General features: G+C 48.7%; 1 protein-coding gene across 1 annotated transcript in view; it reads left to right on the top strand.

The window, feature by feature from the left end:
• Positions 1 to 626: 626 nt before the first annotated feature.
• trh (thyrotropin-releasing hormone) overlaps positions 627 to 27354 on the top strand; it is a 38824-nt gene continuing 12096 nt past the window's right edge. Inside the window, exon 1 of the mRNA XM_038812033.1 lies at positions 627 to 696. Coding sequence (XP_038667961.1) covers positions 641 to 696 — 56 coding nt within the window. The 5' untranslated portion in view covers positions 627 to 640. The remainder of the gene's footprint in view (positions 697 to 27354) is intronic.

Below are 27354 nucleotides of genomic sequence, written 5' to 3'. Positions count from 1 at the left end.
CCCAAAGGTAACATCCATTCCTGCTGTTTGCCAGTGCAAACTTGTGGTTATTGCAGATGGGGGCCCCAATGGACATCTTACCCAGTTCAAAATGGTGCCTGAACTGGTTCCACGTCCTCAGGGTGGCTACTATCTCTGGGCTCCTGGAGTGTGTATGGGGGGCTGACGCTCGGAGAGAAGTCCCTGTGCAGCAGGCCTCCTCCATTCGGATCCAGTCTGCCTCTGGCTCCCTTAGCCACCCCCTCACCCTCCCCGTGTTGGATAAACAGTGATAGAACAGAAGATTTGGTTGGGCCAGGCCTCCCACATGCCACCTTTGTTGTAAAATGGATTTCCGTATTCTAGGCTCTCCACCAAGGCTATAATTAATTTGTCAACCTTGATGAAGAAGGATTTGGGGATTGTTATAACCTTGCATGAGACTCATCCAGCTAGGGGCGTTTATTCCCTGGTGCTGATTGGGTTATGAGTTAACCAGCACTAGTGTAACAGGTCAGCCGCTGTAGCAGTTGACAGAAAGGAGTGAGGATCCTGAGATGTGTAACTGGGTCCTGTGTAAATACTGCTGTTATGCCGAATAAATGTCTTTCTTATGAACTCTTCAGACTTCCCTTTGCCGTTTACTTCATTGGTGAACAGGATGAACCTGAGCTGTCGGACGCCTTCCCGAAATTTTTTTGAAGAGTGTGGCCTGAGGTACGGACATTTGTTGCTGCGAGGCCTTTTTTTTTGGAACCTGTATTAAAATGGCAGGTGAGCACTGGGCCGAGGATTGATGATGGCTTGTGGAGCGTGTGTGTGCTGGGAGAGTTCGGGGGTCTGCTGTATCTGGCTGTACTGGAGGTGACGTTGACAGGGTAACTTCTAGTGTTGGTCGCACAACGTTTTTGTCTGTTTTCCATTTGCGGCCGTTTTGCGATGCTGGCTTGCTGTGGCAGAATGGCTTACTGGGGAGTCCTTATTGGAGTTGGCCGCTGCTCTTTTGGACTGTCATTAGGGTTTGTGAGTGTGGTGCTGATTTGAAAGACTGTTCCATGATGGTTGGGACTATGAGATGGACTGCAGCGGTATTTCACATAGCTACTGATGTTGCTGCATGGCTGCACGTTTTGTGCCTACAGACACTGTTGGGCTACGTGGACCCAATTTTTATTTGTGTGATGTGCCTGATTGAATCGATACTATATAAAGTCAGGAGCGAAAGCTCCCTGGGTGTTTGGTGGGCACAGTTAATTCCCCTTTTTTATCTGTACGCTGTGGCGAGTGTTTTATGGCGTATATGGGGTGTAGTGTTGCGTGTTGTCCCCTGGTCTCTTTGTGGCTGAAAGAGATGCGTTGCTGGTAAGGCCTTGGGTCGATGGGTCAGGCGCTATGGTGCGCGCTGTCCCCAGGCTTGGCTGTTAACAGCTTTGCCCTTTGTGTGGTTAGTAGGGATGTTGGGCCGGACATAACGTTCGGTGGAGTGCATCCCGGTCCATCCTGTTCCTCCAGTTTTTGTGGCACCCTGTTGAGTCCGTTAGGGTTTTTTTGTTGTTGTCGGCCGGCCATTACGGTTTTGTTGTGCTAGTTTTTTGTCCTTTTTGTTCTCCTCAAATTATTTTGGCCTCTTCTCCATGGTCATTTTGTGAGTTTTCGGACTTTCTGGGGGGTACGGGGGTTGTTATAACCCCGCATGGGACTCATCCAGCTGGGGATGATTGTTCCCTAGTGCAGATTGGGCTGTGAGTTAACCGGCACTAATATAACAGGTCAGCTGCTGTAGCAACTGACAGAAAGAAGTGAGGATCCTGAGATGTGTAACTGGGTCCTGTGTAAATACTGCTGTTATGCTGAATAAACGTCTTTCTTATGAACTCTTCAAACTTCCCTTTGCCGTTTACTTCGGGAGCGATTTATATACAAAGAGGAACCTCGGCAGCACATTCAATTTGAATGTCTACTCTTCCCGCGAGTGAAAGGGGGATCGAGTCCCATCTTTGCAGGTCCCTCTTCATCTCCTCAATCAGGCTGGAGAGGTTCCATTGGTGGAGCTTTCCCCAGGTGTGGGCCACTTGTATCCACAGGTACCTGAACTTGGTCTGGGTCACTTTAAATGGAAGTTACTCCAGCTCCGCTCCTCCACTTCGGGGGTTTTCTGGGGAGGATTTGCTCTTTCCCAGGTTGAGTTTGTAACCTGAGAAGGTGCCGATCTCCCTGAGGAGTTTGGTGATCTTTCCCATGCCGGCTTGGGGTTTCGACATGTAGCGGAGCAAGTCATCCATGTGGATGGGCGGCAGCATGGGAGCACAATGGTTAGCACTGCTGCTTCACAGTGCCAGGATCCCAGGTTTGATTCCCGGCTTTGGTCACCGTCTATGCGGAGTCTGCACATTCTCCCCGTGTCTGTGTGGGTCCCAAAAGACATGCTGTCAGGAGAATTGGACATTCTGAATTCTCCCTCTGTACCCGAACAGGCGCCGGAATGTGGCGACTCGGGGCTTTTCACAGTAACTTCAATGCAGTGTTAATATAAGCCTACTTGTGACAATAAAGATGATTATTATTAGAGTAAAACTCTATGCTCTCTGCGCCCTCTTTGGATGCCAATCTGCTGATCTAAGGGCGGTGGGCAGTAGTTCGATTGCCAGTGCGATCAGGAGCGGGGATAGTGAGCACCCCGGCCTCACTCCCCTGTGGAGCTGAAAGTATTCAGAGCTGGTGGCATTCATCTGTACGCTTGCCATAGGAGCACTGTACACCCACATGGTGAATCCTGCTGCGAACCCAAACCGTTCAAGCACCTTCATGAGGTACCTCAATTTTTCTTGATCAAAAGCTTTCCCAGCGTCCAGTGTCTCTCCCCCGATGGTCATTATTACATTCAGCAGGTGTCTGATGTTCACTGTTAGTTGTCTTCCCTTAACAAACCCATTCTGATCCTCGAGGATCACAGCTGGCAGGCAGCTCTCCAGTTGCCTCGCCAGAGCTTTCGCTACGATCTTCGTGTCAGTGTTTGAGAGAGAGATGGGTCTGTCTGATCCACACTCTATCGGGCCCTTGTCTTAGTTGGGGATCAGTGAGATTGAGGCCTGTGCCAGCATGGATGGCAGGGCCCTCTCAGTGAGCCATGGAACATCTTCCACAGGTGCGGGCCAGCGTTGCTGAGAACGTTTTTGTAAAAGTCTGCCAGGAACACATCTGGTCCCAGCGCTTGCGCTGATTGCATGGAGTTGATGCGTTTTATGATTTTGCCCAGCCCTAGTGGTGCTTCCAGTGCCTGTTTCTGTCCAGTCTGTCAAGGAACTGTTCCCTGATCGCCGGTATGTCCAGTCTGTCAAGGAACTGTTCCCCGATCACCGGAATGTCCAGTCTGTCAAGGAACTGTTCCCCAATCACCGGAATGTCCAGTCTGTCAAGGAACTGTTCCCCGATCACCGATATGTCCAGTCTGTCAAGGAACTGTTCCCCGATCACCGGTATGTCCAGTCTGTCAAGGAACTGTTCCCTGATCACCGGTTTGTCCAGTCTGTTAAGGAACTGTTCCCTGATCACCGGTATGTCCAGTCTGTCAAGGAACTGTTCTCCGATCACCAGAATGTCCAGTCTATCAAGGAACTGTTCCCCGATCACCGGTATGTCCAGTCTGTTATGGAACTGTTCCCAGATCACCGGAATGTCCAGTCTGTCAAGGAACTGTTCCCTGATCACCGGTTTGTCCAGTCTGTCAAGGAACTGTTCCCCGATCACCGGAATGTCCAGTCTGTTAAGGAACTGTTCCCTGATCACCGGTATGTCCAGTCTGTCAAGGAACTGTTCCCCGATCGCCGGTAGGTCGAGTCTATCAAGGAACGGTTCCATCTCTGAGGGTCCCTCCGGGGGTTCAGAAGTGTAGGCCCTCAGTAAAGTTTGTAAAGACCTCGTCAACCTCATTTGAATTTGCATTCATCCTACCGTTACTGTCCCTGATCTGAGCTATCTCTTTCGCGGCAGCCTATTTTCTTAGCTGATGTGCCAGCATTCGGCTGGCTTTGTCTCAGTACCTCTGTGTTCACGGGAAGGACCCAAATGCCTGGTGGAACTGGTGGACTACCTTCCATGTGGAGAGCAGGTCAAATTCCATTTGCAGTTTTTCCCATTCCGCCAGTAGTTGTATGGTTGGGGTCGTACAGGACTGTCGATCTACCTCCAGTATGGAGTCAATCAGCTGCTGCTTGGTTTCCCTCTCCTTCCAGTCCCTAAGGGCCCTATAAGCTATGATTTCACCCCTAATCACTGCCTTCAGTGCCTCCCAGAACTGCAAGGGTGAGACCTCCCAAATTTGGTGGGGAGGTGTTGGGCCCATCCCTTCACCAACTACACGTTGCTGCAATGTGGCGCATGGTTGGAGATTATTCCGCCATTGTTACTCCTGGAAGCACCCTCTTCCATACCACAAAAAAGTTTATCCGTGAGTAAGCACGTGGGAGAAAAGGAGAAAACTTTTTCCCCGAGTGGTGGAACCTCCACAGGTCTACCCCCACCTCCCCCAATCTGTTACATAAAGGTGCTCAGTTTGCGTGCCATGCCTGACACGTTACCTGCCCTGTGGTTGAATCTGTCTAATGTCAGGTCCTGTAAACAGTTAAAGTGCCCCCCCCCTCGCATGATTAATCAGTGGGTGTCCAAGTAAGGGATTTCAACCACCATTTTCTTGATGAACTCCCAGCTTGGGGCATATATATTCACCCTTCTAGGGTCCCGCTAACCATAACAAATCACCCACCTGGATCCGTTTCTGTGCCCGTCGCCGTGAATGAAACCATCCTGCTAACTAATATGCCCACCCGCCCACCCGCCGACCCCCCCCTCATCCTGGTATCGAAACATGAATGAGAACTTTGTCCCACTCAGCCCTTCCTAACACACTGTTGGTCCCTCTCTCTGTTTCCTGTAGGAACACTAAGTCCACCATCAGGCTCTTGAGATGGGTGAGGACTCTGGATCTTTTCACCAGCCCATTGAGGCGCCTCAGGTTCCACGTAACTATGTGAATGGGGGAGGGGGGGGGCATGCTGCGGCCTCCTCTTTCTGGGCTCCCATACACCTGTTTATTCGCTAGTGTAGTGGCTCCTCTGTTGATCTGCTTCCGCTATTTAATCCCCACTTGCCTTCCCCTGCCCTCTCTGCCCGCATTTGTACCCTGCCTTCTCGCCCATGTGCGCTCTTACTGTCTGCCCAGGCCGTAAACTTGGACAAGTATTTTGGCCATCTCAGTGGTGTTGAAGTAATGCTCCTTTGCCTGGTATGTGACCCATAACCTGGCAGGGTAGATAGAGCATGCCAAACTGCACTTCTCTCTTGTAGAGAGTGGATTTGGTGCTGTAAAATTCGACCCGTCGCTTGGTCAGGTCCACCTCAATGTCTTGGTCTAAGCGGATGGAGTCCCTCCTACTTGCACCCTTTCACACTTTTCGCCCATCTCAGGATCTGCTCCTTATCCTGATATTTGTGGATCTTCACAATCATCACTCGAGGAGGTTCCCCGGTTCTGGGCTGCTGCCGAAGCGACCTCTTGGCGCGATCCACCTATGGTGGCTTGGAGGATCCCTCTTTGCCGGAACAACTCCGAGACATATTCTGTGGGTTTTCTCTCCTCCATCCCTTCCGGCAGGCCATGATTTTTACGTTCTGGCAGCAAGACCTGTTCTCCTGGTCATCACCCTCTCTGGGTCTTGATCAGACCACCTCGGTCTCCAATGCTGCAGCTGTGATCCGGTCCTCTTGGTCTGTGGTGACTTTCTCCAGGTCTCTCATTTTCGATTCCTGGGCATCCAGCCGCCGCTCCATTTTGGCAATCGCCTCCCTCACGGGGACCGTCGTTGTCTCCACCGCTGTCTCAACAGCTGCCAGGAGACCCCTTTTCTGCTACTGTCTGTGCATCTGGAGCTTGGTGGTATTAAAGCCCATGAGCTTGTCCGTCAGTGTCTGGATCTGCGCAGAGAACGGTCCTTCCCATTTCCGTGCCACCTCGTGTGGCTGCCGGGAGAGAGGTCGAGGATTCCATTACCCCGTCCATGCTGGCTTTCCTGGTGGGCGGCTAGCTCTTTCCCATTCTCCTTGCTTCAAATTTATCTTCAATCTGGTCTGCACATTGTAGGCTGGGGGGGACGGGTGTGTGTGGATACTTTTGGTATCCTTTTGATGGGGTTATAAGGTAGTTTTCGCTGTTCTCATACGGGATCCACCTTGTGTGTGACCGCTTTGATCATGGCCGCCACCAGAAGCACATGCAAAGAATTCTAACAGATTTGTCACGAATGACCTCCCCTTGAGGAAGCCATGCTAACTCAGTCCTATTTTATCATGCTCTTCCAAGTACTCTGCAAGCTCATCTTTAATGATGGACTCTAAAATCTTACCAACGACTGAAGTCAGGCTGACCAGCCTATAATTTCCCGTCTTCTGCATCCTTCTTAAACAGGGGTGTTAGATTGGCCAATTTCCAGTCCTCTGGGACCCTCTCTGCCTCCAGTGATTCCTGAAAGATCACCACCAATGTCTCCACAATCTCCTCAGCTACTTCCATCAGAACCCAGGGTGTAGTCCATCTGGTCCAGGTGATTTATCCACCTTCAAACCTTTCAGCTTCCCCAGCACCTTCTTGTTCGTGATGGCCACTACACACACCTCTGCCCTCTGACTCTCTTGAAGTTCTGGTATGCCACTGGTGTCTTCCACCGTGAAGACTGATGCAAAGTACCTATTCAGTTCCTCTGCCATTTCTCTGTTCCCAATATTACTTCTCCAGCCACATTTTCCAGTGGTCCAATGACCATTCTTCCCTCTCTCATACCTTTTTAATAATCGAAAAATCTCTTGCAATCTTCTTTCTAATACTAGCTAGCTTACACTCATTTCATTTCCCTCCCCCCTTATTGCTACTTTTAGTTATCCTCTGCTTGCTTTTAAGGGCTTAATCTCCCCCACAATGTATGTATTTCTTTTGCTTTTCTGCTGTCCCTGACTTCTCTTATCAGTCATGGCTGCCTCATCCTCCTCTTAGCATGTTCCCTCTTCCTTGGGATGAATTTCAGTAGCGCCTCCCGAATAACCCCCAAAAACTCCTTCCATTGCTGTCACTGTATCCCCTGCTCGGCTCTTTTCCAATAAACTCTGGCCAGCCCCTAACTCAAGTCTTTGTAGTTACTTTTAGTCAATTGTAAAACCGTTACATCTGATTCCAGCTTCTCCACCACAAATTGCAGGGTAAATTCTACCATATTGTGGTCACTGCTCCTGAAGTTTCCTTCACCTTAATTTTCGAATCAAGTCTACTTCATTACACATCACCAAATCCAGAATTGCCTGTTCCCTGGAGACCCTACCAGAAGGTGCTCCAAAAAACCATCTCGTAGACATTCCACAAATTCCTTTTCTTGGGATCCTCTACTAACCTGATTTTCCCAGTCCACCTGCATATTGATATCCGGCATGATTATTGCAATATTGCCTTTCTTATAAGCCTTTTCCATCTCCTGATTTATTTACTGCCCCACATCCTGACTACAAATAGGGGGCCTGTACATAACTCCCATCAGGGTCTTTTTTCCTTTGCTATTCCTCAACTCTACCCACAAAGCACTGGGCTGGTTTAGCTCAGTGGGCTAGACAGCTGGTTTGTGTTGCAGAACAAGGCCAGCAGCGTGTGTTCAATTCCCGTACCAGCTGAGAATTCTGAATTCGCTCTCTGTGTACCAGAACAGGCGCCGAAATGTGGCGACTAGGGGCTTTTCACAGTAACTTCATTGCAGTGTTAATGTAAGCCTTCTTATGACAATAAAGATTTTTTTAATGTAAAGATTCTACCCCTTCCATAGAATTTACAGTGCAGAAGGAGGACATTCGGCCCATTAAGTCTGCACCGGCTCTTGGAAAGAGCACCCTACCCAGGGTCAACACCTCCACCCTATTCCCATAACCCAGGAACCCCACCCATCACTAAGGGCAATTTTGGACACTAAGGGAAATTTATCATGGCCAATCCACCTAACCTGCACATCTTTGGACTGTGGGAGGAAACCGGAGGACCCAGAGGAAACCCACGCACACACGGGGAGGATGTGCAGACTCTACACGGACAGTGACCCAAGCTAGAATCGAACCTGGGACCCTGGAGCTGTGAAGCATTTGTGCTATCCATAATGCTACCGTCTCCTCTACATCGGAGAGACCAAACTCAGACTCGGTGATCGCTTTGCTGAGCATCTTCAGTCTGTGCGCATTCAGGATCCTGACCTTCCTGTTGCTTGCCATTTTAACAAAAGACCCTGCTCCCATGCCCACATGTCTGTTCTTGGCCTGCTGGAATGTTCCAGTGAAGTGCAACGCAAACTGGAGGAACATCTCATCTTCCAGTTAGGCACGCTACAGCCTTCCAGCCTGAACATCGAATTCAACAATTTCAGATGATCAGCCCCACCTCGACCCATTTGTTTTCATTTCATTTTAACTGCCTTTTACCATTTCTTTCTTTCTTTCCCGCACCTTTCTCCTCTTTGCCTCCTCCTTCCCCTCTCCCCACACCTACAGTTCATCCTCTGATGTTAGTTTCCCTGCTGTTTGACCTTTCAAATCTTTTGTCCTCTCTGGGGACTGCCATTAACACTCTTTCACCTTGGTATCTGTGGCCATTAGCACTCGGTTTCCCTGGGTTTCTGTGGCTATGACTCATCTTTCATTCTCACTCCACGGTATAAATATTTCCCACTTTCTCTGTCTGTTAGCTTTGACAAAGAGTCATCGGACTCGAAACGTTAGCTCTTTTCTCTCCCTACAGATGCTGCCAGACTTGCTGAGATTTTCCAGCATTTTCACTTTCGAAACAGATTCCAGCATCCGCAGTAATTTGCTTTTATCCTGTCTCTCTGTGCACAGTTTTGGCCCCCTCATTTGAGGAAAGATATGTGGCATTGGAGGAGGTTCACTAGGTTGATTCCAGAGATGAGGGGTTTGTCATATGAAGATAGATTGAACAGTTTAGGCCTATACTCTCTCGACTTTAGAAGAATGAGGGGAGATCAAATTGAGGTATACAAGATGAGAAAAGGTTATATGTAAAGTAGACGTGGAACAAATGCTTTCTCTTGTGGGGCATATCTGTGTGTGTGTGTGTGTGTGTGTGAGAGTTTGTGTCTGTGTGTGTGAGTTTGTATTTCTGTGTGTATGTGTCTGTGTGTGTGTATGTGTGAGTTTGTATTTCTGTGTGTATGTGTCTGTGTGTGTGTATGTGTGAGTTTGTATTTCTGTGTGTATGTGTCTGTGTGTGTGTATGTGTGAGTTTGTATTTCTGTGTGTATGTGTCTGTGTGTGTGTATGTGTGAGTTTGTATTTCTGTGTGTATGTGTGTGTGTTTGTGGGCTGGATCCTCTGATTTTGAGACTAAGTGCTGACGGCGGTGAGGGAACAGTGGTGTTTTACTACAGGAAAAACGACGCAACAGCTGCACCGATTCAGCAACTCTAAATAGTCTAGCACCATTGCCATGTGGAACGCAACCGGTTCCATGTAAAACGGCGCATGATTCGCCGGGTCCGTGATTGGTGCATATGAGGCTCACACGCCGCACTGAAACTATCCATCCCCACACACACTGTCCCAGTCAACAAGATGGCTGGAAGGAGGGCAGTGCCACGGTTCAGGGACGCTGAGTTGGAGACCCTCTTGGATACCGTGGAGGAGAGAAGGATGACCTTGTACCCTGGCCTGGGAGGAAGGCCGTCATACGCCAACGTTCACTGTGCCTGGGCGTAGGTGGCAAATGGGGTCAGTGCCAGGGGCAACGTGGTCCGGACTGGCATGCAGTGTCGGAAGAAACTGCGCAATCTCCTCCGGGCGGCCAGGGTGGGTAGGCAGCGCTGTGCCCATGGTACTGCCCCTTCCCCTCGGGGGATGGCCAATCCCCACATGCCAGCACCCATGCCAGCTACAATAGACAGGTGCCCTGGCCACTGATGCCAACCCCTGGACTGCATGCATCGGAACGTCAAACAATGTCATTGTTTGTGTTTGCCCCCCTCCACCCCCCTCCCCAGGAGAAGGCTGTGCACAACCGCCGGGAACAGGAGAAGACTGGAGGGGGATCACCAGACCTGCGGCCCCTCACCATGCCCAAGCAGAGGCAACTGGACGTGGTCCGTGGCCCGAGGAAAGGGAGGTCACCGAGATGGAGGTCGGCGGCGGGCGAGCAAGTGAGACCCTGCGCAGTTGCAGATACCCATGACACTCGTGTTGACCCCCCTCCCCCTCCCCCCAGGCCCACTCTCTACCATATATGTCATCTTGTGTCTTACAGGACCTGCCAGAGATGGGGCCGGCCCATCCGGAGCCCCCCGACCCCAGCCAGTGCCAAAGCCAGTGCCCCCCCTGGCGGCCAAGCACTGACGAGGAGAGCAGCCCGGACACCAGCCCTCTGCCCGAGATTCAGGTCACCCCTGAGCTCGGGGCGGAGGATAACACCGACTTTCCGTCACTGCTGTCTCCTACATCATCCAGCATCCCAGAGACTATCACCTTGGTTGGGCACATTGGCGAAGAGGCTCCCAGAACACTATCTGGTGCGCACCACACATCGCATCCGGTACAGCAGGTGGAGGTAGGAGCAGCCAAGGGGCCAGACGGTCGGAGGGCAGGCCGGCCCCAGGAACCAGCTGCCATCCAGACGGGTCTCGAGTTCCTGGAACATCCCGTCCCACCCACAGTGCAGGTGCAGTCAGAGACCCAGGGACTCCTTATCCTCCTCCTCCAACACATCGCCCCTCTGCTGTGCGAGATTGTAGAGGATGTAGCCGGCCACCCACAATGAGGGCGACCCTCTCAGCCTCATGCTGGAGGAAGTGGGTAGCTGCCGGTTGGGCGGAGTATTCAGGGCCAGAAGGGGCGGAGCTGTGTGGCATGGGTTGTGGTGCGGGGGGGTGGGTGCACCCAAACGGCCGGTGCTACTGTGTAGAACCAGGGACCAGGATGGGTGGCCAGTGGGTGTTCAGCAATATGGCAGTCTGTGCCTGGGAACAGCCCCAGAGCCGTGGGGGGGGGGGGGGGGGGCACCCCAGCTGCTCGGTCCGCCCTGCCTCTCCCCGGCTCTGGCAGGGACCCCCCACGACAGCCAACATTGCCGGTGTCCGGGCCAGCAGCCTACTGTCACTCCCCGCCATTTTCTACCTCCTCTCACTCAGCATCCAGGACGCCAGACTCACGATTTTTAAAACCACAAGTAAATGACGCCGTCAGGAAATTGGCCCATCGGAGGCAGTGAATCGCTCGCAGAGGCACCGGAGCATAGGGTGTCAGGCCCGTTAATAATATGCCTATTGTACTTCGAGCCCGTGCGTTGGGCGTCGGAAACTATTCTCCGCCCAAATGCCTTTCGCTATTTCGGAATTGGCAAGTGGAGAGTCCCGACCGGTATCTGTGTGTGTGTGTTTGTGTGTGTGTGTGTGTTTGTGTGTGTGTGTGTGTCTTTGTGTGTGTGTGAGTTTGTATGTTTGTATCTGTGTGTGTGTGAGTTTGTATCTGTGTGTGTGTGTGTTTGTATCTGTGTGTGTGTGAATTTGTATGTTTCTATCTGTGTGTGTGTGTTTGTATCTGTGTGTGTGTGAGTTTGTATCTGTGTGTGTGTGTTTGTATCTGTGTGTGTTTGTATCTGTGTGCGTGAGTTTGTATCTGTGTGCGTGAGTTTGTATCTGTGCGTGTGTTTGTATCTGTGTGTGTGTTTGTATCTGTGTGTGTTTGTATCTGTGTGTGTTTGTGTGTGTGAGTTTGTATTTGTGTGTGTGTGTGTTTGTATCTGTGTGTGAGTTTGTATCTGTGTGTGTGAGTTTGTATCTGTGTGAGTGTTTGTATCTGTGAGTGTGTTTGTATCTGTGTGTGTGAGTTTGTATGTGTGTGTTTGTATCTGTGTGTGAGTTTGTATCTGTGTGTGTGCTTGTATCTCTGTGTGTGTGTTTGTATCTGTGTGTGTGTTTGTATCTGTGTGAGTTTGTATCTGTGTGTGTTTACATCTGTGTGTGTGTTTGTATCTGTGTGTGTGTTTGTATCTAGAACATAGAACATAGAACGATACAGCGCAGTACAGGCCCTTCGGCCCACGATGTTGCACTGACATGGGAAGTCAAAAACTAAAGGCCATCTAACCTACACTATGCCATTATCATCCATATGCTTATCCAATAAACTTTTAAATGCCCTCAATGTTGGCGAGTTCACTACTGTTGCAGGTAGGGCATTCCACGGTCTCACCACTCTTTGCGTAAAAAACCTACCTCTGACGTCTGTCCTATATCTATTACCCCTCAATTTAAGGCTATGTCCCCTCGTGTTAGCCACCTCCATCCGCGGGAGAAGGCTCTCACTGTCCACCCTATCTAACCCTCTGATCATTTTGTATGCCTCTATTAAGTCACCTCTTAACCTTCTTCTCTCTAACGAAAACAACCTCAAGTCCATCAGCCTTTCCTCATAAGATTTTCCCTCCATACCAGGCAACATCCTGGTAAATCTCCTCTGCACCCGTTCCAAAGCTTCCACGTCCTTCCTATAATGAGGCGACCAGAACTGTACGCAATACTCCAAATGCGGCCGTACTAGAGTTTTGTACAGCTGCAACATGACCTCATGGCTCCGGAACTCAATCCCTCTACCAATAAAGGCCAACACACCATAGGCCTTCTTCACAACACTATCAACCTGGGTGGCAACTTTCAGGGATCTATGTACATGGACACCGAGATCCCTCTGCTCATCCACACTGCTAAGAATTTTACCATTAGCCAAATATTCCGCATTCCTGTTATTCTTTCCAAAGTGAATCACCTCACACTTCTCTACATTAAACTCCATTTGCCACCTCTCAGCCCAGCTCTGCAGCTTATCTATGTCCCTCTGTAACCTGCAACATCCTTCCACACTGTCTACAACTCCACCGACTTTAGTGTCGTCTGCAAATTTACTCACCCAACCTTCTGTGTCCTCCTCTAGGTCATTTATAAAAATGACAAACAGCAACGGCCCCAGAACAGATCCTTGTGGTACGCCACTCGTAACTGAACTCCATTCTGAACATTTGCCATCAACCACCACCCTCTGTCTTCTTTCAACTAGCCAATTTCTGATCCACTGTGTGTTAGTTTATATCTGTGTGTGTGTTTACATCTGTATGTGAGTTTGTATCTGTGTGTTTGTATCTGTGAGTGTTTGTATCTGTGTGTGAGCTTGTATCTGTGAGTGTGAGTTTGTATCTGTGTGAGTGTTTGTATATGTGTGTGTTTGTATCTGTGTGTGAGTTTGTATCTGTGTGTGTGTTTGTATCTGTGTGTGAGTTTGTATCTGTGTGTGTGTTTGTATCTGTGTGTGTGAGTTTGTATCTGTGTGTGTGAGTTTGTATCTGTATGTGTGAGTTTGTATCTGTGTGATTTTGTATCTGTGTGTGTTTGTAACTGTGTGTGAGCTTGTATCTGTGTCATTTTGTATCTGTGTGTGTGAGTTTGTATCTGTGTGTTTGTATCTGTGTGTGAGTTTGTATCTGTGTGTGTGAGTTTGTATCTGTGTGTTTGTATCTGTGTGTGAGTTTGTATCTGTGTGTGTGAGTTTGTACCTGTGTGTGTGAGTTTGTATCTGTGTGTGAGTTTGTATCTGTGTGTGTGAGTTTGTATCTGTGTGTTTGTATCTGTGTGTGAGTTTGTATCTGTGTGTGTGAGTTTGTATCTGTGTGTGAGTTTGTATCTGTGTGTGTTTGTATCTGTGTGTGTAAGTTTGTATCTGTGTGTGTGTGTTTACATCTGTGTGTGAGTTTGTATCTGTGTGTGTATTTGTATCTGTGAGTGTGAGTTTGTATCTGTGTGTTTGTATCTGTGTGTGTGTTTGTATCTGTGTGTGTGAGTTTGTATCTGTGAGTGAGTTTGTATCTGTGAGCGTGAGTTTGTATCTGTGTATGTGTTTGTATCTGTGTGTGAGTTTGTATCTGTGAGTGAGTTTGTATCTGTGTGTGAGTTTGTATCTGTGTGTGAGTTTGTATTTGTGTGTGTGTTTGTATCTGTGTGTGTGAGTTTGTATCTGTGTGTGTGTTTGTATCTGTGTGTGTGAGTTTGTATCCGTTAGTGTGTTTGTATCTGTGTGTGAGTTTGTATCTGTGTGTGTGTTTATATCTGTGTGTGAGTTTATATCTGTGTGTGTGTTTGTATCTGTGTGTGTGTTTGTATCTGTGTGCGTATTTGTATCTGTGAGTGTGAGTTTGTATCTGTGTGTGAGTTTGTATCTGTGTGTGTGTTTGTATCTGTGAGTGAGTTTGTATCTGTGTGCGTGAGTTTGTATCTGTGTATGTGTTTGTATTTGTGTGAGTTTGTATCTGTGAGCGTGAGTTTGTATCTGTGTTTGTGTTTGTATCTGTGTGTGAGTTTGTATCTGTGTATGTGTTTGTATTTGTGTGAGTTTGTATCTGTGAGTGTGTTTGTATCTGTGTGTGTGAGTTTGCATCTGTGTGTGTGAGTTTGTATCTGTGAGTGAGTTTGTATCTGTGTGTGTGAGTTTGCATCTGTGTGTGTGAGTTTGTATCTGTGAGTGAGTTTGTATCTGTGTGTGTGAGTTTGCATCTGTGTGTGTGAGTTTGTATCTGTGAGTGAGTTTGTATCTGTGTGTATGTTTGTATCTGTGTGTGTGTTTGTATCTGTGAGTGTGTTTGTATCTGTGAGTGTGTTTGTATCTCTGTGAGTGTGTTTGTATCTCTGTGTGTGAGTTTATATCTGTGTGTGTGTGTGTGAGTTTATGGGCGGGATTCCCCCTTCCACGCCCGCCGGAAAACTTTTTCCTCGAAGGTCCGGGGTGTTTCTCTATTTTCCAGAGGGCGAGCAGAGCCCCGGCATGCATCCCCCAACTCTGGCTGCCGGAGGGGCCCTTCTAGCCAGACCGCGCGGCAACGCTTGCGCACGGCGCATTTGAATCTGTGTGTTTGTGTGAGCTTGTATCTGTGTGTGTGAGTTTGTGTCTGTGTGAGAGTTTATATCTGTGTGTGAGTTTATATCTGTGTGTGAGTTTGTATCTGTGTGTGTGTTTGTATCTGTGTGTGAGTTTGTATCTCTGTGTGAGTTTGTATCTGTGTGTGAGTTTGTATCTGTGTGCGTTTGTATCTGTGTGTGAGTTTGTATCTGTGTGATTTTGTATCTGTGTGTGTTTGTATCTGTGTGTGAGCTTGTATCTGTGTGATTTTGTATCTGTGTGTGAGTTTGTATCTGTGTGTTTGTATCTGTGTGTGAGCTTGTATCTGTGATTTTGTATCTGTGTGTGAGTTTGTATCTGTGTGTGTGAGTTTGTATCTGTGTGTGTGAGTTTGTATCTGTGTGACTTTGTATCTGTGTGTTTGTATCTGTGTGTGAGCTTGTATCTGTGTGATTTTGTATCTGTGTGTGAGTTTGTATCTGTGTTTGTATCTGTGTGTGAGCTTGTATCTGTGTGATTTTGTATGTGTGTGTGAGCTTGTATCTGTGTGTTTGTATCTGTGTGTGAGCTTGTATCTGTGTGATTTTGTATCTGTGTGTGAGTTTGTATCTGTGTGTGAGTTTGTATCGGTGTGTGTGAGTTTGTATCGGTGTGTGAGTTATGTGTGTGTGATTTTGTATCTGTGTGTGTGAGTTTGTATCTGTGTGTGAGTTTGTATCTGTGTGTGTGTTTGTATCTGTGTGTGTGTTTGTATCTGTGTGTGTGAGTTTGTATCTGTGTGTGAGGTTGTATCTGTGTGTGTTTGTATCTGTGTGTGTGAGTTTGTATATGTGTGTGAGTTTATATCTGTGTGTGAGTTTGTATCTGTGTGTGAGTTTGTATCTGTGTGTGTTTGTATCTGTGTGACAGTTTGTATCTGTGTGTGAGTTTGTATGTGTAAGTGTTTACATCTGTGTGTGTGTTTGTATCTGTGTGAGTGTTTCCATCTGTGTGTGTGTTTGTATCTGTGTGAGTGTTTGTATCTGTGTGAGTGTTTCCATCTGTGTGTGTGTTTGTATATGTGTGTGTGAGCTTGTATCTGTGTGTGAGTTTGTATCTGTGTGAGTTTATATCTGTGTGTGAGTTTATATCTGTGTGTGAGTTTGTATCTGTGTGAGTTTGTATCTGTGTGTGTGTTTGTATCTGTGTGTGTGTGAGAGCTTGTATCTGTGTGTTTCCATCTGTGTGTGTGTTTGTATATGTGTGTGAGTTTATATCTGTGTGTGAGTTTGTATCTGTGTGTGAGTTTATATCTGTGTGTGTTTGTATCTGTGTGTGAGTTTGTATCTGTGTGTGAGTTTATATCTGTGTGTGACTTTATATCTGTGTGTGAGTTTGTATCTGTGTGTGAGTTTCTATCTGTGTGTGAGTTGGTATCTGTGTTGGAGTTTGTACCTGTGTGTGTGTGAGTTTGTATCTGTGTGTGAGTTTCTATCTGTGTGTGAGTTGGTATCTGTGTTGGAGTTTGTACCTGTGTGTGTGTGAGTTTGTATCTGTGTGTGTGTTTACATCTGTGTGTGATTTTGTATCTGTGTGGGAGTTTGTATCTGTGTGTGTGTGAGTTTGTATCTGTGTGAGTGAGTTTTTACCTCTGTTGTTTGTATTTCTGTGTGTATTTGTATCTCTCTGTCTGTGAGTTTATATCTGTGTGTGTGAGTTTGTATCTCTCTGATTTTGTATTTATGTTTGCGTTTGTATCTGTGTGTGTGTGTTTGTATATGTGTGTGCATGTGAGTTTGTATCTGTGTGTGCATGTGAGTTTTGTCATATGAGAGTACCTTTAAGAAATGGGTGTTTATAAATGGGTGTGTATGTAAATATCTGCAGTGAGAGTACCTTTAAGAAATGAATGTTTACTACTGCAGTGATGTCAGAGAGTGGGTGGAGCTGGGCTGTCTGTCAGCTTTTTACTTTTGTTTTTGAGCAGGCTGCAGGGTGTGTTTTAGTTTTGATTTCAGTGCTGGAGCTAAAGCCAGACCAAGCAGGTGTACTGCTGTTCTCTCTGCTATCAAAAGACTATCTCTTGATCATCAGGTGATTTTAGAATTATAAATGTTTTCAGTAGTGACTTTAACCTGATGTGCTTCTGAAAAAGGTTTTGTTTTTAAGTCGTCTGGATGTTAAAAAGGAAAGCTTAAAGGTTTTCTTAGTGTTGTATTCTTTGGGGGTTTTATTTGAATTAATGGTTGCTAAGATATTCACTGTATGTTTTAAAAAGGTTAACTTGCGTTCATAGAATAAACATTGTTTTGCTTTGAAAAATATTTTTCCATTTCTGCTGTTCCACACCTGCAGAGTGGGCCATGTGCTCCCCATACCACAATCTATTAAAAGTTGTGGGTCAGGTGGACTCCATGATACACTTTGGGGTTCTCTAAACCCTGGCCCATAGCAAATTGGGGGCTCGTCTGGACTAAAAGTCTAACTATTGGATTGGTTTAGTGAACTTAAAGACAGTGAGGGGTGAGCATATTGTGGTTGCTTTTCAGGTGTGGTATTTTAGTTTAAGTAGGGACTATGTTGTGAACAATGGCTCTTTCAGAGGCTCCAAAGTTTTGGGGGTGGAGACAGTCACATGCAGTACCTTACGGATGGAGACTAAAAGCAGACTATTAGATTTGGCAAAAACATTGCAGTTAACATTACCTGACAAAATACAAAACGATGAGGTAATTATGGCAGTGGCTAAGCATTTAAACTGGCCTGAGATATAGTTTGACTCATTGGAAATGGCAAAAATTCAGTTGCAAACTAAACAAATGGAACTTGAGAAATTATTAAAGCAATGAAACAGAGAGCGGAAAAAGAAAGAGAAGCGATAGAGAGGAAAAAGCAAGAGAGAGAGAGGAAAAAGAAAAGGAGAGAGAAGAAAGGAGAAAAGAAAGAATAGCGCTAGCAGAACAAAAAGAAAGAGAAAGGGAGATACAGATCAGGGAAAAAGATAAATAGAGAGAGTTTGAACTTCAGAAAATGGCCATGAAACATGACTGTCAGTTAAAATTGGCAGACGTAAAGGAAAACGTACAGTTGGATGATTGTGATGAGGATAGTGAGAAAGAGTGTCAAAGTCGAAGGCTTGGTGGGGATCTATTTAAATATGTCCAAGGATTACCAAGGTTTGACGAGAAGGAATCCTTTTTCATTTCATTTGAGAAAGTAGCTAAACAAATGAAATGGCCACAGGACCTGTGGGTATTACTGATTCAAACAAAGCTGATATGTAGGGCCAGTGAAGTGTTTGCATCACGACCGGAGGAGGTATCTGAGAAGTATGTGGAGGTGAAAAATCCATCTTAGGTGCATATGAGCTAGTGCCTGAAGCCTACAGACAAATGTTTAGAAATTTAAGGAAAGAATTTGGTCAAAGATACATGGAGTTTGAAAGGATCAAGCAGAGTAATTTTGACAAGTGGATAAGGGCTTTGAAAATAGAACAAACGTATGAAGCTCTCAGAAAAAGTATACTTTTGGAGGAGTTTAAAAATTCAAATCCTGATGTAGTGAGAACTCATGTGGAAGAACAGAGGGTTAAAACTGCGATTTTAGCAGAAATGGCAGATGATTATGAATTAGTTCATAAATCAAAGCTTGTTTTCCGACATCAGTTTCAGCCTGTGAGGGATAGAAACTGGGGACATGAGAAATACTCACGTGGGAAAAGTAAAGGTGATCCGATGGGAGATAATAAGGAGAGTGTACCTCAGATTAAAAAAGAAATCCAGGAGGGTGGAAAAGAAATGAAAAGTTTCAAATGTTTTCACTGTAATAAACGAGGCCATGTAAAGTCACAGTGTTGGTGGTTGAAGAAAAGCACTGGGAAGGCTGATGTGGTAAAACAGGATAAGACAGTGGGGTTTGTTAAAGTGGTAAAGGAAAGCCCAAGTGAAGCGAAGGAGGGGCAAAATATTGTGCAGCCTGATCAAGAGGTGATTGATAAGAAGGTGTCAGATCTCTTGAAAGAATTTCCTTGCGTGGGTAAAGTTTACTCATGTGTATCAGACGGAGTAGGTAACAAAGTCACAATTTTAAGAGATGCGGCAGCTAGTCAATCTTTAATGGTAAGAGATGAGGACTTATGTAATTTGGGAAGAATGTTGCCAGAAAATGTGGTAATATGTGGAATTAAGGGTGAGAGGAGTAGCGTTCCATTATATAAGGTAAGGTTGGAAAGTCCAGTGAAGAGTGGTGAAGTGGTAGTAGGTGTAATAAAGGAACTAGCTTGTCCAGGAATACAGTTTATCTTGGGTAATGATATAGCTGGATCGCAGGTGGGAGTGATGTCTACTGTGGTTGATAAGCCAGTGGAAAATCAGACAACTGAAGTGTTGAAGGATGAATATCTTGGGATTTTTCCGGATTGTGTCGTGACAAGGTCACAAAGTTACAGGTTAAGACAAGAGGAGAAATCAAAGAGCGAAGATGACGTTGAAGTGCAATTATCAGAAATGATTTTTCATCAGGTGGTTGAAAAAGAACAAGAATAGGTGGAGGATGAGGTGGATATTTTTATTTCAGGAAAATTGGTGGAGTTACAACAAAAAGATGTAGAAATAAACCGGATGTATCAGAAAGCATACATGGAAGAGGAATCTGAGTGTATACCAGAATGTTATTACCGTAAAAGTGATGTCTTGATGAGAAAATGGAGACCTTTGCACATGCAGGCGGATGAAAAGTGGGTAGAAGTTCATCAAGTAGTATTGCCGTTGGGTATAGAAAGGAGGTGTTGCGAGTTGCACATGAGGTACTAGTGGGAGGACATTTGGGAATAAGGAACACTCAAGCTAAAATCCAGAAATTGTTTTGTTGGCCTGGACTACATAAAGATGTAGTTAAAAGCTAGGGTCAGCAGGAGTCGGCTGACTTACGGAAGTACAATGACTGGAGTTACGCAGCTAGAAAGGGGGCCCTAGCTTGGGGGGGGGGGGAGATGGGGAGGGTTGGGTGGGGGGAAGAGTGGGGGGATACCGGGTTGCTGCTGGAATGGCCAAGAAGGAGCTGGAGCGTGCAGAGGGGATCAGGATGGGGGTCTGTCTCTGTGGGGAACGGACTGAGCAGGGGGCGCGGGCACGTGGCGGACTACGGAAGGGTGATGGCTAGTCAACGGGGGAGGGGAGCAGGTAGCCCTCCGATCCGGCTGATCACCTGGAATGTGAGGGGACTGAATCGGCCGGTCAAACGGTCCCACGTGTTCGCGCACCTGAGGGGGCTGAAGGCGGATGTGGCCATGCTTCAGGAGATGCACCTGAAGGTGGCGGATCAGGTTAGGTTGAGGAAGGGGTGGGTGGGCCAATTGTTTCATTCGGGGCTGGATGCAAAAAAACAGGGGGGTGGCGATCCTGGTGGGGAAGAGGGTGTCGTTTGAGGCGTTGAGTGTGGTGGCAGACAGCGGCGGGAGTTACGTGATGGTGAGCGGCAAGCTGCAGGGGGAGCGGATGGTGCTGGTCAATGTATACGCCCCGAATTGGGATGATGCGGGTTTCATGCAGCGCATGTTGGGCCGGATTCCAGATTTGGAGGCGGGGGGCCTGATAATGGGGGGATATTTCAACACGGTGCTGGATCTGCCACTGGATCGATCCAGTTCCAGGACGGGTAGGAGGCCTGCGGCGGCTAAGGTGCTGAGGGGGTTTATGGACCAGATGGGAGGGGTGGATCCATGGAGGTTCGCGACGCCGAGGGCCAGGGAATTTTCATACTTCTCCCATGTGCATGAGGCCTACTCCCGGATCGACTTCTTTGTTTTGAGTAGGGTGCTGATTGCGGGGGTAGTAGACGCTGAGTACTCGGCGATAGCCATTTCTGACCACGCCCCGCACTGGGTGGACCTCGAGCTGGGGGGAGGAGAGGGACCAGCACCCGTTGTGGCGCTTGGAGGTGGGGCTGCTGGCGGACGAGGATGTGAGGGGGCAGGTTCGAGGATGCATCGAGAGGTACCTGGAGGCCAATGATAATGGGGAGGTCCGAGTGGGGATGGTCTGGGAGGCGCTGAAGGTGGTGGTTCGGGGGGAGTTGATCTCCATTCGGGCCCACAGGGAGCGAGGGGAGCAGAGAGAAAGGGAGAAATTGGTGGGGGAGATGGTGAGGGTGGACAGGAGGTACGCGGAGGCCCCGGAGGAGGGATTGCTGAGGGAGCGGCGCAGCCTTCATGCTGAGTTCGACTTGTTGACCACCAGAAAGGTGGAGGCTCAATGGAGAAAGGCTCAGGGTGCGGTGCACAAGTATGGGGAGAAGGCGAGTAGGATGCTGGCACACCAGCTCCGTAGGCGGGGTGCGGCTAGGGAGATTGGTGGAGTTAAGGACCGGGGAAGAAATGTGTTGAGGAGGGGGGTAGACATTAATGAGGTCTTCAGGGACTTTTATGAGAGACTATATCGGTCCGAACCTCCGGCGGAGAAGGGGGGGGGTGGGGCGCTTTTTGGACCGGCTGAGATTCCCGAAGGTGGAGGAGGGACGGGTGGAGGGCCTGGGGGCGCCAGTTGAGCTTGAGGAGCTGGTCAAAGGGATAGGGAACATGTAGTCGGGGAAGGCGCCGGGGCCGGATGGGTTCCCGGTTGAATTTTACAAGGCGTATGCAGACCTGCTGAGCCCCCTGTTGGTTAGGACCTTCAACGAGGCGGGGGGGGGGGGGGGGTGCTTTGCCCCTGACGATGTCTCGGGCGCTGCTCTCCTTGATCCTTAAGCGAGACAAGGATCCCCAGCAGTGTGGATCATACAGGCCGATCTCACTCCTGAATGTGGATGCCAAGTTGTTGGCAAAGATCTTAGCCACGAGGATAGAAGATTGTGTGCCGCAGGTTATCCACGAGGATCAAACGGGGTTTGTGAAGGGGAGGCAGCTGAACACTAATATACGGAGGCTCTTGAACGTTATTATGATGCCGGCGGTGGAAGGGGAGGCGGAGATAGTGGTGGCGCTAGATGCGGAGAAGTCCTTTGATAGGGTCGAGTGGGGGTACTTGTGGGAGGTGCTGGAAAGGTTCAGGTTTGGGGAGGGGTTTGTCAGTTGGGTGAGGCTGTTGTATGAGGCCCCGATGGCGAGTGTGGCAATGAATAAGAGGAGGTCGGAGTATTTTCGACTATACCGAGGGATGAGGCAGGGGTGTCCCCTGTCCCCCCTACTTTTTGGGTTGGCAATTGAACCCCTGGCTATGGCGTTGAGGGAGTCGGGGGATTGGAGGGGGCTGGTCCGGGGTGGGGAGGAGCACTGAGTGTCGCTCTATGCTGATGACCTATTGTTGCATGTGGTGGACCCGGTGGGGGGAATGCTGGCGGTGATGGGGATTCTCTGGGAATTTGGGGATTTCTCAGGGTATAAGCTTAACTTTGGGAAAAGCGAGCTGTTTGTGGTACACCCGGGGAACCAGGAGGGGGGGATTGGGAGGCTCCCACTGAAAAGGGCGGAGAGGAGCTTCAGGTACTTAGGGAGTTCAGGTAGCCAGGAGCTGGGGGGCCTTGCATAAGCTAAACCTCACAAGGCTGATGGAGCAAATGGAGGAGGAGTTTAAGAGGTGGGACATGCTGCCGCTGTCTTTGGCGGGTAGGGTGCAGTCAGTCAAGGTGACGGTGCTCCCGAGGTTTCTGTTCCTGTTCCAGTGCCTCCCCATCCTTATCCCGAAGGCCTTTTTGTCAGGCAGGTTAACAGGAGCATTACGGGATTTATGTGGGCACACGGGACTCCAAGGGTGAGACGGGTGTTCTTGGAGCAGGGCAGGGATCGGGGGGGGGGGGGGGTGGTGGCTGGCGTTGCCCAACCTCTGTGGGTATTATTGGGCTGCCAATGCAGCGATGGTGCGTAAGTGGGTAATGGATGGGGAGGGGGCGGCATGGAAGAGGCTGGAGATGGCATCCTGTGTGGGTACGAGCCTGGAAGCGCTTGCAACGGCGCCACTGCCGCTCCCTCCTACGAGGTATACCACGAGCCCAGTGGTGGCAGCTACCCTCAAGATTTGGGGGCAATGGAGGCGGCACAGGGGGGAGGTGGGGGCCTCGATGGGGTTCCCGATACGGGGGAACCACTGGTTTGTTCCGGGGAGAATTGATGGCGGGTTCCTGAGTTGGCACAGGGCAGATGTCAGGAGGCTGGGGGACCTGTTCATAGACGGGAAGTTTGCGAGCCTGGGTGAGCTGGAAGGGAAGTTCAGGCTCCCCCCGGGGAACACCTTTAGGTACATGCAAGTAAGGGCATTTGTCAGGCGGCAGGTGGCGGGGTTCCCCCTGCTGCTGCCACGTGGGGTCCAGGACAGGGTGCTCTCGGGGGTGTGGGTTGGAGAGGGGAGGATCTCGGAAGTGTACCAGGTGATGCAGGAGGTAGACGAGGCCTCAGTGGAGGAGCTGAAAGATAAATGAGAGGAGGAGCTGGGTGAGGAGATTGAGAGGGGATGTGGGCGGATGCCCTAGAAAGGGTGAACGCCTCCTCTTAGTGTGCGAGGCTTAGCCTCATACAGTTCAAGGTACTGCATAGGGCTCATATGACCGGGACAAGGATGAGCCGGTTTTTTGGGACCGAGGACAGGTGCATTAGGTGCTCAGGGAGCCCAGAAAACTATGTCACATGTTCTGGGCGTGCCCAGCGCTGGGGGAATTTTGGAAGGGTGTAGCCAGGACGGTATCGAGGGCGGTAGGAAACAGGGTCAATCCAGGCTGGGGACTCGCAATATTTGGGGTTGCAGTAGAGCCGGGAGTGCAGGAGGTGAAAGAGGCCGGTGTTCTGGCCTTTGCGTCCCTAGTAGCCCGCCGAAGGATTCTTCTTCAGTGGAAGGATGCGAGGCCCCCAAGCGTGGAGGCCTGGGTCAACGATATGGCGGGGTTTATTAAATTGGAGAGGGTGAAATTTGCCCTAAGAGGGTCAGTGCAGGGATTTTTCAGGAGATGGCAACCATTCCTAGATCTCCTGGCAGAACGGTAAAAACAAAAGGTCAGCAGCAGCAGCAACCGGAGGGGAGGGGGGGGGGGGGGGTTGTCTCTTTGTTTTTGTTTTGGGTTGAATATCTGTTTTTTGCCAATGACGGGCATGAATTTATTGTTTCTCTTTTGTATTTACGGGGGGGGGGGGGGGGGGGGGGGTTCTGTTTTTTTTTTGTTCTTAGAATTTTCTGTTATTGTTTTCTTTTTTGTGAAAATGTGAAAATTTTAATAAAAATTATTTAAAAAAAAAAGATGTAGTTAAATTTTGGCAATCCTTTCACACATGTCAAGTGATAGGGAAACCTTAAACAGTGTTAAAACCAGCGCCGTTCATACCCATTCCAGCATTTGAGGAACCTTTTACTAGGGTCCTAATGATTGCGTAGGACCGCTTCCTAAAACGAAAAGTGGGAATCAATACCTTTTGACTGTAATAGATGTGTTTACTAGGTTTCCAGAGGCCATTCCAGTACAGTAATATTATAGCTAAAAAGATTGTGGAGGAGTTACTTGAATTCTTTACTAGATATGGACTACCCACAGAAATACAATCGGATCAAGGATCAAATTTTATCTCAAGGTTATTCAAAGAAGTTATAGATAGCTCAGGAATAAAGCAATTTAAATCAACTGCATACCATCCAGAATCGCAGGGAGCGTTAGAAAGGTGGCATCAGACATTAAGTGGAGATGCTACAATACAGGGAAATCCATTGTCAACTTGTCAGACTACACCCTTCAACCAGACGAAATCGAAGTCCTCAGCAGAGGACTCAATTTCTGCACCACCACCAAAATGGACCCCATCAGTCTCGCGGCAGATACGGAGGAATTCATCAGGCGAATGAGGCTCCGGGAATTCTTCCACAGACCCCAAGAGGCCAACAGCGAACCCAGGGACACGACCAATGAACCGGAACAGCAGACCGCGAGATCTGCAGTGCAGCAACCGAAAAGGAAAGAGTCAAATTGGACCCCTCCGGAAGGCCGCTGCCCTAGACTCGACATGTATGCTCAAGCCGTCAGAAGTCGTGTCAATGCCAGATTCATCACTCGCAATCACAAGGCAGCCTCAAACGTCACCCAAGCACAACGCAACGCCATCCGCACTCTCAAGACCAACCGCAACATCGTCATCAAACCAGCAGACAAAGGAGGGGCCACCGTCATACTGAACAGAACAGACTACTGCAAAGAAGTATACCGACAACTCGACAACCAGGAACACTACAGGCAGTTACCCGCAGATCCAACCAAGGAACACATCCGCCAACTCAGCAGACTGATCAAGACCTTAGATCCAGACCTTCAGAACACCCTACATGCTCTCATCCCACGTAATCCCCGCATTGGAGATCTCTACTGCCTCCCGAAAATACACAAGGCCAACACACCAGGCCGTCCTATCGTTTCAGGCAATGGGACCCTGTGTGAGAACCTCTCTGGCCACATCGAGGGCATCTTGAAACCCATCGTACAAGGTACACCCAGCTTCTGTCGCGACACGACGGACTTCCTACAGAAACTCAGCACCCATGGACCAGTTGAACCAGGAACATTCCTCGTCACAATGGATGTCTCGGCACTCTACACCAGCATCCCCCATGACGACGGCATTGCTGCAACAGCCTCAGTCCTCAACACCGACAACTGCCAATCTCCAGACGCAATTCTGCAACTCATCCGTTTCATTCTAGACCACAACGTCTTCACCTTCGACAACAAATTCTTCATCCAGACGCACGGAACAGCCATGGGGACCAAATTTGCACCTCAATATGCCAACATCTTCATGCACAAGTTTGAACAGGACTTCCTCACCACACAGGACTTTCAACCGATGCTATACACCAGATACATCGATGACATTTTTTTCCTTTGGACCCACGGCGAGACATCACTGAAACGACTACACGATGACATCAATAAGTTCCATCCCACCATCAAACTCACCATGGACTATTCTCCAAATTCAGTTCCATTCTTGGACACACTCGTCTCCATCAAGGACGGTCACCTCAGCACCTCGCTTTACCGCAAGCCCACAGATAATCTCACGATGCTCCACTTCTCCAGCTTTCACCCGAAACACATTAAAGAAGCCATCCCCTATGGACAAGCCCTCCGTATACACAGGATCTGCTCAGACAAGGAGGAGCGCAACAGACACCTACAGATGCTGAAAGATGCCCTCGTACGAACGGGATATGGCGCTCGACTCATTGATCGACAGTTCCACCGCGCCACAGCAAAAAACCGCACCGACCTCCTCAGAAGACAAACACGGGACACCACTGACAGAGTACCCTTCGTCGTCCAGTACTTTCCTGGGGCGGAGAAACTATGACATCTTCTTCGCAGCCTCCAACACATCATCAGCGAGGATGGACATCTTGCCAAGGTCATCCCCACACCCCCACTACTGGCCTTCAAACAACCGCGCAACCTCAAACAAACCATTGTTTGCAGCAAATTACCCAGCCTTCAGAACAGCAACCACAACACCACAAAACCCTGCCAGGGTAATCTCTGCAAGACATGCCAGATCATCGACATGGACACCACCATTACACGTGGAAACACCACCCACCAGGTACGCGGCGCATACTCGTGCGACTCGACCAATGTAGTCTACCTCATACGCTGCAGGAAAGGATGTCCCGAAGCGTGGTACATTGGCGAGACCATGCAGACACTGCGACAACGAATAAACGGGCATCGTGCGACTATCAACAGGCAGGACTGTTCCCTTCCAGTTGGGGAACACTTCAGCAGTCAAGGACATTCAGCCTCTGATCTCCGGGTCAGCATTCTACAAGGAGGCCTTCAGGAGACGCGACAACGCAAAATTGCTGAGCAAAAACTTATAGCTAAGTTCCGCACGCATGAATGCGGACTCAACCGGGATCTGGGATTCATGTCGCATTACATTCGGCCCCGACCAACAAGCCTGGACTTGCAGAGGCCTACCGACTGAACTGGCTTGGGACAATTCACACCTCTTTAACCTGGAGTTACCTCTCTCTCTGCATCTTTGATGATTTGATTGCCTGCAGGTGCTCGCATTCCGGGGCATCTCTGACTGTGTCTATATAAACATTTCTGGAACAAGCCTTTCCATTCACCTGAAGAAGGAGCCGTGCTCCGAAAGCTCGTGTTTGAAACAAACCTGTTGGACTTTAACCTGGTGTTGTAAGACTTCTTACTATCAGACATTAAAGACAATGTTGAGGGCTTATTGTCAAGATTATCCAGAGGAACAGGGAGGGCGATGGAGCAGTTGAGAAAGGCGAGGGGGGCGATCTATGAACATGTGGAGAAGGCCAGCAGAATGCTTGCACAGCAGCTCAGGAAGAGGGAGGCAGCTAGGGAGATAGGGAAAGTAAAGGACGGTGAGGGGAACCTGGTTGGTGATTTGGTAGGGATGAATAAGGCGTTTAGAGATTTTTACAGCAGGCTGTACAG

The sequence above is a fragment of the Scyliorhinus canicula genome, chromosome 11 (genome assembly GCF_902713615.1).
Source record: "Scyliorhinus canicula chromosome 11, sScyCan1.1, whole genome shotgun sequence".
Lineage (NCBI taxonomy): Eukaryota > Metazoa > Chordata > Chondrichthyes > Carcharhiniformes > Scyliorhinidae > Scyliorhinus > Scyliorhinus canicula.
This window is presented reverse-complemented; position numbering and strand designations above follow the sequence as displayed.